The 12,692-nt window shown below is 45.1% G+C and overlaps 2 protein-coding genes across 2 annotated transcripts in view; one reads left to right on the forward strand and one right to left on the reverse strand.

Moving 5' to 3' along the window:
* BRIX1 (BRX1, biogenesis of ribosomes) overlaps positions 1 to 897 on the forward strand; it is a 15,730-nt gene extending 14,833 nt beyond the window's left edge. Inside the window, exon 10 of the mRNA XM_018563465.1 lies at positions 571 to 897. Within this exon, the coding sequence (XP_018418967.1) occupies positions 571 to 819 (249 nt within the window). The 3' untranslated portion in view covers positions 820 to 897. The remainder of the gene's footprint in view (positions 1 to 570) is intronic.
* Positions 898 to 2,284: 1,387 nt separating this feature from the next.
* The window catches only part of TTC23L (tetratricopeptide repeat domain 23 like), a 20,002-nt gene continuing 9,594 nt past the window's right edge, over positions 2,285 to 12,692 (reverse strand). Inside the window, exons 5-12 of the mRNA XM_018563459.1 lie at positions 11,800 to 11,956; positions 10,750 to 10,875; positions 9,441 to 9,618; positions 7,259 to 7,367; positions 5,737 to 5,864; positions 3,833 to 3,970; positions 2,407 to 2,489; positions 2,285 to 2,306 (exon numbers count right to left, since the gene is read on the reverse strand). Coding sequence (XP_018418961.1) covers positions 2,285 to 2,306; positions 2,407 to 2,489; positions 3,833 to 3,970; positions 5,737 to 5,864; positions 7,259 to 7,367; positions 9,441 to 9,618; positions 10,750 to 10,875; positions 11,800 to 11,956 — 941 coding nt within the window. The remainder of the gene's footprint in view (positions 2,307 to 2,406; positions 2,490 to 3,832; positions 3,971 to 5,736; positions 5,865 to 7,258; positions 7,368 to 9,440; positions 9,619 to 10,749; positions 10,876 to 11,799; positions 11,957 to 12,692) is intronic.

Here is a 12,692-nt window from a genome sequence, read left to right on the forward strand (position 1 = left end):
AATAATATAATATATATCTTAATTTTTTGGGTAGACTGGCAAATGTAAAAAAAAATGTTATTAGATAAAAAGTTGCCCCTGTTGGGGAAAGTCGCCTTCGCTTTATCTTCTGATATCAACAGAAAGTGAGTGGAAAGCAAACATTTTCCAGTTTGTCCGTGCAGCATACAAACAGAAGAAAGTGTCCACACACCGGATTCCGTTGGGATAGTTACTGAAGGTTGTACCACACTACTGGTGTCCCGCCCGAGGTCTCTGATTGGGTGAAACATGTCAGAGGGGGTGGTCCTTGGGCAGGATGCCAGTGATGTGGAACAACCTTCTGTAAACGTTCCCGGTGTGCGGACAGCTTTTCGTCTGTTTGTATGGGCTCCTATTACAGCGAGGACGTGCTCCCAGTGGCAAGCACTCGGCCCATTCCTGTCCTGAGCCATGGGGGAGCCGTGCTTCTTTTGTGCAGCAAATGTAGAGAAGAAATCTCCCAGTTTATATAGTTGTTGCAGCAACAAGTGTGTGATAGATTTCTCCAGGAAGTGAAATCTCACATCTAATGGTGTTCTTATGTTTCAGCACCGGCGGATGATCCGCTTAGCCACGGCTGCCAAAGTCAAAGAAAAGCAGCAGGTGAAGGAGCTGCAGAAAGTGAGAAAGCTGGAAGACAAAGAAATCATTTCACGGGACCCCACAGAGGACGTCTTCAACACCCCCGCCGAGAAGAAACCCGAGATCATCGAGACAACAGCACCTTTACCAAAACCGCGCATCAAACGCAAGGACAAGCAGTTCAAACGCCAGAGGCTGGCTAAGAAACGTGTGTGAACTCTGGGAAGGGGGATACGTTCTGTACCGGGCTTGTCTGCAGACTGTCTGTTTTATATATTAAAAGGAAAAAAATTCTGTTCCAGTCCCTCAATCTCTGCTGCTTTGCATACCAGTCAGTAGAGGCTCCCGGAGCTGCTTTTGTATGTTTGCTTTTCCAGTTTTCAGATTTATTTGGAACAGTTCTCACTATTGACAAGTGATGTACAAAGGCGGGACTTGCTAGTAAGCTCTCATTTACACAGACACACACACTGTTTTCTTTAATGTACAATTTATTTTGTTCAATTATATTTAAAAAAATCAACAGTTGTACGTTAAGGCACTTTAAAAAAATGTTCCTCATTCTTAAAGGAGAACTATGAGGAGTGAAAATCACTCATCGTCATAGTTAGAGCCGACCTGTGACAATGAGACTGTCACACGTCGGCTCTACAGATCGGGAAGTGATCGAAAACATACCATCGCTCCCTCACTTCTCAATCCTGTCCCTGCAGAGAGCGGTGGCTGTCAGTCACCGCTTCCTGCAGGGATTCCTCCCTGCTCCAATCCTCCATCGCTGACTGGGAGAATGGGGAGGGGGCGGGCACAGCTGGTTCTGCCCCTAGATAGGCAGAGCCAGCTGTCACTCACGCAGCTGGGTGGATCTCGACAGTATTGTTGGGTCCCGGCTACAGCGGTCTCAGTATATAGCGGTCAATAGCCTGCTATATACTGAGCATTGGATCACGGGAAAACATTAGTATATGTCCTCCTGGGACCCTAAAGAGAACTAAGGGGAAAATAAAGGTTACCTCATAGTTCTCTTTTATGGCCCTTATAGCCATCAATTCTAAGGCAATAAAAGCTGCCTGCAATGTTTAATATATAACCTTGCTCCAAAGAAACTGTATAAAAGGTCAGAAACAATGAATCTATATTTTTAGGTATGCTGTGTGAATGGGAACACACAAACCTGTAATGGGGATTTCCCAAATCTGAGTGGAAAAAGTATGCATACCAGAAAGGTCACACGCATTTCCTTATTTGCACACTTGGTCTGAGTGTGTGAAGCAGAGGGTTCAGCATAACAGCAAGTCAGCAATGGCAGCCTTTGTTTCCCATTGTACACAAACTACGGAAATTGTAGTAATTGCAGGTAGTGCTGGGCTTTCTAGAGCTGAAGAGTAAAGCCACCTGACTATTTCTTATAGATCTCTGTGCTGAGTTCCTGGCTCTGATACTCAAAGTAGATGCAAAGGTATAGCCAAACAACCCGTAGTTGACTCCTCCCTCTATAAGTTGAAGGAGCAACCAGGTAATTGTCATGTTTGGAAGGTGGTCAGCCAAGATCATTCTTTTTAAAAGGGCTGATGAGGTTGTTGATGTTACTAAGAGGGCATCAGAATGTGAGCTTTCCACCTCTAGTCTAGCTTATATGTTACTGACATTCTCCTTAGCATTATACAATGATGATCTGTATTGATCAGTCCCCCACAGCTCCAGACCTGCAAGAAACATTAGAATTAGGATGATTTGCAATGATGAACCCTTCCATAAGAGAAGAGCAGAACCCCTTCATACCATAGTGTAGTAAAGAGAACTTACTTCTGTAATGTGCTCAGCAGGTTCTGAGTTGCTCTACTTTTACTGTGCTGGGACCCGTCTACTGCCACTTGGATTTCTAAACACTGCAAGAAAATTATATTACAATGTCCAAAACTAAACTTTCAGTTTAAATGGGCTAAACACATTTCTAATACATCAAACTAACGTCAGCCAACTCTTAGGGCCCATTCACACCATTGAGGTGCATCAGTGCAGGTGTGTGTACTTGTGTTGCATTAGGACAGTTTATTCATTTGAATGGGCTGCCAAACATTCAGAAACCGTGAATGTGCAATTTCTGGCAGCGCACCGCATATCATTGTTGGACTACACTGCAACATGCATCTGCCAGGAAGGTGCATTGGGATGCCTTTGAGAATGAATGGCACTGCATTGCACCAACACACATAACACGTGAACACAATGCAATTGTGTGAATGGGCCAAGTTTTTCTCTCGAAAGCCACAACCTTAGTAGAAAAGTATATGCCGGTCCAGTGTGCTGTAGAGAAGAACCCTTGCACTGTGTGTGGAAGCAGTGGTCTCTCTGCAGAGGTCTTACACCCAGCTGACTTAAGGTGGCCATACACTCTTCGATTTCCATTCAGAAATCCTCGCAGGAATGGTATTTCGAATGAAAATCAAACAGTTGATGTGACACCAATGATTTCTTTTCACTGTAATCCCGCTCGAATGTCCTCGGTCAGTCAGGCTGGAATGCTTCTTTTTAATTGAATGCAAATTGATGGATTAGTGGCTCTTTTATACGGGGAAAAAAAAGTTGCAGCAAGAACACTGCACATGCGCAAAGGAAAATTTGTTCCGTCAAGCGTCAAAATTCGGTGAGCTAGTATTGCTAACGAACGATTATCGAAATCGACATTGGTCTGTGTACGATGGGGTATTTGAACTAGAAACGAAAGAGGGTCCTTGGCAGCAACGAAAATTTCCCATCAAAAAGCTATAGGTGTGTGGCCAGCCATGAAGCTTGAGCGCTCCAATCATCTGGAAGCATGAGCTAATTGCAGTGCTATATGTCAGGTACAGAAGGGGGGCGTGCTGGACTGGACAGAGAGATCACGCTTGCTTCTTGGCAGTGGTCTGGCGTTTCTACTAAGGTTGCTTTCTAAAGAAAGAGATTTGAGAAGACTTTTCACATTTTTTGTTTTAAGTACCTAAAAGGTATTTAGCAGTTAAACTAAAATTTCAAAAGGGCTTTAACAAGTCATAATAGATTAACTTATCAATCAGTAATGGGACATGTGACTCAAATGTAGTGACGTATAATGATATAAGAGGAGACGGGTGACACAAAGCTGGGGCTAGAAATAGTGGTGTCACCTGTGAAACCGATGAGGACTATATTGTACATGTTTCTGTATCTCAGACATTATTGTTCCCAGACTCTAGACAAAGAGAAAAGTTACCTTTTTCAGCAGTCGGTAACCCTTGGAAATTTTCCCATCAGCCAGACATATGCTTCCCATAATGCTCAGCATCTCGGATACGGTTTCATTGTACTCTACGCCTAAACCTACTGCCTGGTGTAACATCTTGTACGCCTCCTAGTGGGGAACAGAACACAATGCAAGACCCCAGCCTGAGTACAGGTCAACATTTATACGGTATCCAACCCAAAAATCAGACAATTAACAGGTCAAGTGAGCACTCCTACCATCGATCTGACTGGATTACAATTCCAGACAAGTAATATCACTCTGTACATTGCTTGTGTTATCCAGGATGCATTCAAACTTTAGACATTTTGAAAACAACCCATCACAACTGGGCGATTCTGAAGATTTACAGGGTTAATCACGAAAGAACAATCTAGGACAACATCGCTGAACTGGACAGTAAGCCGATGGGAGAATCTTTCCAAAATCAGCTATGTTGTCCTATAGTGTTCACTTCTCCAAACTCATTGCATTGGAAAGCAGATAAAACAACTGCTCATGGTCACCAAAGGGTTTAGTGGATGTGTGTAGAAGAGGTTCCAGTAAGCGACCATGTTTTTTTTAATGCCAGAGCCTGTCTCTAGTAACATGGGGCTCTTCTCAGTCGGAAGCACACCTGGCTTTTCTAGAGTCACAGCTAGTACAAACATTTCAGTTCGCCCTGCTACATAATGGGATATTCACTGTGTGGGGGATCTCACTTCTTTCACCATCACTTAGTGTAACAATTGGGGCTCAACTAATAAGAGAGGGGACATTCTGTGTATGAACGATGCTGGAAACTAGACCACATACTACCAGTATGCAAGTTAGGTTTGTCTTCTGAGGAGAAAGGTTCTCTCCTGTTGGGGCCATCTTTCCTGATGTCTCCTAATGCTGGGCACACACCTTACAACCATCGCAAGACTTTTGTCTTACGAGGGTTGTAAGGTACTTAAAAAAAACTTACGATCTGCCCATCTTGGACAGGCAGATCGTACTTGCGATGATCGCAAGCCGCGCCCCCATTAGGGGTGGGCGTCCGATGACCGCAATGCCGAACGGGCAGTCCGCCTTTTATCGTACGATGCTCGGCGGGTTTTCGAACATGTCCGTAAGTTAAAAGTCGTGCGACCTTACAGTAGTAGAGGTCGCACGGCTTCCACACACCTTACGATAATCGTACGATCGGAGGATTTCCCGCGATTATCGTACGATCATCGCAAGGTGTGTGGGGACCTTCAGAGTGATATGTGACTGAGGTTTAGCGGAGCCTCATGAAGGGGACCCTGCATGGCCCGAAAGTGCTTGTTCTGATGATATGACGTTTCAATAAATGAACACTTTGGATTTGAAATGATTCTGGTGTGCTGGTGACATCTATGTCTGGCGGCGCCATCCGCAGCCACTATGAGCAACCCCCATGATTGGGGATTTCCAGTAAGGAGTGTGACGAGGCAATTACCACCTGAGAACACATACGGAGGCTGTGGCAAATCCTTGGAAAAGGGCCGAGAGAAAGAACCTCAACAGCTGCCAATGACAGACACTCCTGGGAGACCATAAATCCAGCGTGCAGCCACAGAGAGGAACCCCACCCTCTGCTATATGTACAGTCACTATGTGTTAATAAATACTAATGGGTCACCATGTATACTGTACCTTACTCCCTGCACTGGCTAATGAATAAGAAGAATATACATCATGATTATGAAGTGGACTGTCAAGATTCTTCAACAACTTCAAGCCAACCAGATGGTTATAAATGTACAAAACGCAGTAAAGCGTATGGCCAGACTAGCTATGAAAAATACCTCCACTTGTTCTCTTCAGTTTTTATAACCCGCCCCCCCCCCCGGGGGGCTGTGAAGTATAAATACTCCCTCATCTCTTACTTGTGTGTTTCCATTCTGTATCAGCCATTTACTAAACTCCACACAAGCGGTCAGTGTCTGCGGGTCGTCGGGTCCCAGCACCGTACGGTACACACCGAGGCTCTCCGTAAAATACTTCTCGGCCATTTCTGCAAAAGAACAAAATGTCAGCCAGGTGCAACTCACACACCACAAGTTCTCTTAGCATAGGAGGCCAGAATGTTAGGTAAGAAACCTCCCGCCCGTCTGCCTGTCTGCTTATGTTAAACTAAGCGATGTACATTCTGACATCTAGGATCCATTTACACATGTTACTGTAGCATGCCATAAAATGTGCTATGGTGCCATTCACCAGAGTGCCACCCCAACGCACTGCTACAGTAATGTGCAGGACACCCACGCTACAGCACGCCACAATGCACATGTCATGCGTTGTGGAGCACTGCATTTAATAAAGGGTTATGTGAGGTTTTTTTATGATGCACTCGGTAACGCAATGCATAGAATTGTAATATATTCCAACAGGTGACCACCCTGCTCAGTATAATGCTGAGTAGGGATGCACCGATACCAATACTAGCATCAGTATCGGTGCAGATGACGAGTATTTGGGCGAGTACTCGTACTCACCCAAAAGCTCCGATGTCTAGCCCGATACTTCCGGTATCAGGAAGCCGGGCAGCGAGTCATTACATGCCGCCCGGCTTCCTGATTGGCCGGGAAGCCGGCTCCATGCTCCCTCGTCACTTGGGACGAGGAAGCATGGAGCCGTCTTCCTGGCCAATCAGGAAGGCGGGCAGCGTGTAATGACTCACTGCCCGGCTTCCTAATTGGTCAGGAAGCTGGCCAATCAGGAAGCCGGGCACTGTGTAATTACACGGCACCCAGCTTTCTGATTGGCCGGGAAGCCGGCTTCATGCTTCCTTGTCACCTCATGACGAGGGAGCATGGAGCCGGCTTCCCGGCCAATCAGGAAGCTGGGTGCCGTGTCATTACACGGAGCCCGGCTTCCTAATTGGCCAGAAAGCCGGCTCCATGCTTTCTCGTCACCTAGTGACGAGAAGCATGGGGGCGGCTTCCCTGCTAATCGGGAAGCCGGGTGGCGAGTCTTTACACGCCGCCTGGCTTCCTTAATGGGATTTCCGGTATCGGCGAGTACCCAAAAAAAAATATTGGTACTCGATACGGAAATACCGGTATCGGTGCATCCCTAATGCTGAGCATGTATAGTATGTTATTAGGAAAACCTTCCGTCTGAGAAATAAGCATGTGATGGAACCTGCTGCCATCTACAATAAACAAAAAATATCCCCTTTAAACTACAACCTCAGTGAACAAGTCTCAGGCTGGATTCTTACTGTCCTGTGTGCATACAGCACACGTGTTAATGCATGTATGTAAGCGGGCCCCTATAGTTTACCTTTCACACTAAACTGCGTCACATAGAGGAGAACCATACCGGAAGTAATGGGATTTCTATGCCGGGGTTTTGCTGCATGAAAATGGACAAGTGTGACCATATCATATATAAAACAGATCTCACCGCTGTAGTCGGAGCTCCCCGGTGCTGCGTATGCTTTGGCTAATAACAGGCCAGTCTGTGCAGCATCCACACTGAGAGGTTTATACACTGACTGACAGATAGAATGAGCCTGGAAGAAGGAAGAACATTGTCACTGCACAGAATGAAAGCGGACCTTTACCCATAATCTTTAAAATAACAACAAACACACCTTTAGAAATGTTTAGTGATGACAATCTACAAACACATTCTTCTAGATAATTGCCGGCTTTGTATTCTTTGCATTCCTTATTTCTCTGTTCTTCCCCAGTCTGCTGACAGTGGCCATGTTTACTAAGTGCAGATTACTAGCCCTCCTTTTACTTCCCTGAGATCTCATGAGATTACAGATGAGATTTCCCAGCAATGCTCTGCTGATGACAAGGCAATCCCAGCGTGCATTGCTCTACCAAACTGAAGTCGTTTTGCCCTTACAAAGCAGGAAGTGAACGCTCTGCAAGTGTAAGTATTGACTATTATATAAAACATCCCAAACCAACGCCCTTTATGACCATTTCAAGTGTCAGTACACTGGAACTAGAAACACATTTGTCTCCCACCCACCCAGTGTCCCCCATGATGATTAAGGGTAACAAAGAGTGTCCCCCATGATGATTAAGGGTAACAAAGAGTGTCCCCCATGATGATTAAGGGTAACAAAGAGTGTCCCCCATGATGATTAAGGGTAACAAAGAGTGTCCCCCATGATGATTAAGGGTAACAAAGAGTGTCCCCCATGATGATTAAGGGTAACAAAGAGTGTCCACCATGATGAGTAAGGACGGTTCTGCAATGCAATTTCGCTTTTTTAATTTGAATTAATTCTCCTTTAATTATTTCCTTTTATTTCCTGTAAGACAACTTTTAATGTTTTTAAACAAAGTAACCTCTTAAATAAAGTACCCTCTTTAATGGATGACCTTCCCCCCTATTTATTTATAATAATAAAATCAAATACAGCGAGTTTTTCCCATTGTTCTCCCCCTTTTCAATCAGTCTGACATGGCCCCAATGTACACTGAGCTGTTTAATACATGCCCTTGCCCAGTAGCCCTGTCCTCAGCGGGATTGCCGCTTATTGCTTTTAGCTCCGCCCACCTGCCACTTTTAAACCGGCGGATTCCCGCCACCGCCATATCGTTCTATCCGAGCTTGATAAAGAGGTGATACCTCGAAACGTGTTGCTCTTCTTCCCGTAACAACCTCCATCCCATCACCATCACGGATCTGACCGCCCGCCGCCTGTCAGCACTCCCGCATACCGGCTCCCACGCACTGCTCCAGTCCGATCCGAAGCACTGACATTCACAGCCGCGGCCACAGCAGCTTAGCCTGTACCCGACACCGCCGAGTCTCCCTCACACCGCTCAGATCCCGCATTGATATAGCGGTGTCACTTTCCTGATATCAGGGGCCTCAAGTGCAGGCCAACAAAGGACTCTAACCCAATGGTGGTCAACTTTCCTGATATCAGGGGCCTCAAGTGCAGGCCAACAAAGGACTCTAACCCAATGGTGGTCAACTTTCCTGATATCAGGGGCCTCAAGTGCAGGCCAACAAAGGACTCTAACCCAATGGTGGTCAACTTTCCTGATATCAGGGGCCTCAAGTACAGGCCAACAAAGGACTCTAACCCAATGGTGGTCAACTTTCCTGATATAAGGGGCCTCAAGTGCAGGCCAACAAAGGACTCTAACCCAATGGTGGTCAACCTTCCTGATATAAGTGGCCTCATGTGCAGGATCAACAAAGGGCTGCAAATAATGTTCATTGAATACTTCAGGAGACCCTGTAGCGGCAAAGGCTGATAGAGAGCACTCTGTGCACACATGGGATTGGAACGTAGAAGCATGCTCACTCATAGGATGCTGGGAGCGAGCTCCTAATGGTCGGCGTGTTCCTGGTCCCCAGAACTTCGGCAAGATGGGCAGATTACCTTTTTCCTGGGTATGGCTTTTGATCTAATGACAATATTACAATATTGATCAGGTCAGGGACTGCATAGTTTATTATTTTTAAAAGGTGAACTGCAGGGGCCGCACAAGTGCCAAGGGGGCAGAGGTGGCCCACGGGCCCCAGGTTGGGCAACAGGGCTCTACCCCTTTGCCTTTTCTATCCACATCTAAATAAAACATTCGTAGTGGAGATATTTACACGATTTTACCTGCAGTAAGTGTTGTATGGCCTGGTCATGTCTCTTCCTCTTCTGCTCAGCTTTGGCCATATCCCGGTAAATGCTGACAAGCTCAGGAGAACTGTCCCCTTCACTGGAAACAACAAGCTCCGCAGCTCGCTCAAAGTAATTCATGGCAGAACTAGATTTGTTCTGGATCAAGCAAGCTCTGCAATATGATGATTGAAAGGAATTTAGTAAACCTGTCATAAAAGTCATGCCAGAGGAAACGTAAAGCTGAACTCCAGGCAAACAGCTATATACACAGATGAAATACATACAAGGGAGCTGTTTTAGCTGCAAAAGGATTTGTATTTCTGTCCATCCAATTTTGATATGTAGGGAAGCAGCAGACTGATGTGTTCATCTCTCTGTCATTCTGCTTTCTCCTCCTATCAGCATGCCCTCTGTTTGCACATGAGCACTGCAGCATACCTGATTGGCTCCTTGCGCTGTTTCTCCCTCACTCATTCTGAGCTCTGTTGTACAGGGATTAGGCTGCTACCAGGTCAGATTAAGGTACATACATTGCTTGTATTTAAAAATACACTGAATGATGCATTAATGAATAACGAGCTGATGCATTCGTCATTCACATGACCGCAGCAGTTTTTGTTTTTCTGAGCCCCCCCAACTTTAGTTATTCTTTAACCCTTTCGTATGTAGTACGCCGCTGGCAGACCGCTGGGACTATGTTTACATTGGTAAAGTCGACTATCGGCTTTACAATGGAAGCGATTCCGGCAGCTAAGGTGCCGCCAGATCTCTTCCAGGGGCCGGTATAGTGTGCCCCCCCTCCTGCCGGCACAACTGCCTTGTTTCTCTCCTCCTGCAGGCCCGGCATCTCAGGTGTCGGTGGGGAGCGTGCTGCACATTTTGGGTATCGCCGTGCATGCCAGGGTGAGAGCAATAATTCTGGGGCCAATATTTTCGGGTATCTCTACTAAACTGATGACTTGTAGGGGCTTTTAAAACGCGCCCATGGACAATTTGGGGTACCATACTGTGTCGCCGTTGTAAGGACGCACGCAATTTTTACCCTGGGCATGTTGGGTATCTATTTACTCGATGTAACCTCATCTTTTCTATTTTACCAAAAAATGGGTATTCTATTGTGGTTTTGGGCACTAAAAAGTAAGTGCATGCTAATGAAAATGTGTAATAAAACGTTGTTGATGATGCAGATTTTGTGCAGTGAGCAATTTCAGCTTAGGAGAGGAGCGGGTACAACCGTACAAGACCGGCCAGAGTTCAGCTTTAAGTGCTGGAGGATTTTTACAAATAAATAAATAATAATAACCTTCCTAATGCCAAAGCAATGTCTTTCTCTGATATTTTCCCAGTAACAGACTCCTTCTCCTGAAGCTCTTCTAGCTCCTCCACAATTTTCTCCACCTTCTGTAAACTGATGTGCGCCTCTCTGCCAGTGTGACAGTTAAGAAAATGATCTCTGAATGCACAATTATTACATACACCAGGGCACATTGTTATTATACTATCACACAGAAATGAACAATGACAAGAACGACAGTATGTGTTTAATGGGAAATGATTGTGAATTTCTAGCGAGTTATTTTTACTATTCGTAGGAGGGACTCAGTGTGTGACGCAGTTACTCTTTCTATTGTTTTATCACACAATGACATTGTGCCATCCTGTGTTCTGAGATCACCTGCAATGGTTGAAAGAGAATCAGCCCAAGTAGGTCTTCCATGTGGGTATCATTAAGAAAATCTCTGCGGTTCCCATTAGTTAATGAACAGCAGATGTCTTACTGTAGGTCATTCTCAATGAGACACCCGCATGGCTTTTTATGGCCTATTTTAAATGACAGAAATAAATATATAGCCAGGCAGGCATTGCACTAACAACCTCCATTTCAATAGTTTTTCATCAGTGTGTCTTATATGACTGTACAGTCCAATACATACCAGACCACACTGCCGAATGCATCCCCTAATATAATAGTCCTCAGGGCTGTTTCAATAATGAGGCAGCCTGAGGCGCTTGTCTCAGGTGGCATCTCATTGGAGGGTGGCAGGTAGGGAGGACACATCATCCCTGGTTCCCAAGAGCTCTTACTTAGCAACCTTTAATGTGTGGTGTCCCACCCAGCTCACTGACATCCCTGATTGGCAGGAGCTGAGGGCAATGCTCTGGCTGGCATCCCACCGAGCCCCTGGCAACCAGTGCCGTCAGTGAGCTGGCTGGGATCCCGGACATGTACCCTTGGCAATCTTTCTCATCATTATCATTGTAGCTTGGCCAGTGACTATTATGGCAAACACACATTTCCTATATATATATATATATATATAAAGTATGGTCACACTTTTGTATGAATTGATATTTGTTCTCCATCAGGTGCGCCATGCCCAATGTATAGTAAATAGTCACTAGAGTCCCCAAGATTCCTCTCTTTTCCTTGGAAGATTTTGTCATGTCAACTCCTCTAAGTAGGATGCTTTTAGCTGATTCGGCATGTTGTTTGGCCTGAGCCGGGAGACCTGCAAAAATACATTAAAAAAACAAAAGAATTGGCAGTTATTTGATTTATTTCTGTACTTAGAGTAATACGGACCAATGTTATGTTGAGGAACAGTCACCTTGAGAAAGATGGACTGTGTCCCACTGAATCATGCATCAGCACTGAGGGCCCAGTCACACTATGAATTGTATTAACATGTTATTGTGCGTTAAAGAAGCCCATTTGTTTTTCGAATGAGCTGGAAGTGCACCGTCATGCACAAAAAGAAAGACATGGCACATGTGCGCTGTGGTGTGCTGTGAAGTTGGTATGTTGCCCATTATTGTAGCTGTGTGTCTAAATGGATGATGTGCTACCATGTTTTGTGTGAATGCAGTACAAAGACGCATTTTACCGTGCATTACCACTGGGATTACCATGGGACCTAAAGGATTTCTTTGTTAAAGTATATTCTGTCAAAAGTGTGAGTGCCTTATTATAATGATGTATACCGTATATACTACATATATATCTTTTTTCTTTTGTTAAAATAATTATATTAGGGTCCACTTACAGGGGGAGGTTTTCTTGCATGCCAATAAACGCATGACAGACAAAAGTTCTCGCCTCTGTTTTTCAGATGAATGAAACAGAGCAAATAAGATGTAACAATTATGTTGTCGTTCTGTATTTCTTTGAACAATGTTCTGCACTCTCATGTGGCTGCTTCTTGTTACACAGCATCAGCTGCTGCTGTAATATAGACCAGGTCCTGC

Source organism: Nanorana parkeri, unplaced genomic scaffold (assembly GCF_000935625.1).
Source record: "Nanorana parkeri isolate BGI_ZX_2015 unplaced genomic scaffold, ASM93562v1 scaffold666, whole genome shotgun sequence".
In the NCBI taxonomy this organism is placed as follows: Eukaryota; Metazoa; Chordata; class Amphibia; order Anura; family Dicroglossidae; genus Nanorana; species Nanorana parkeri.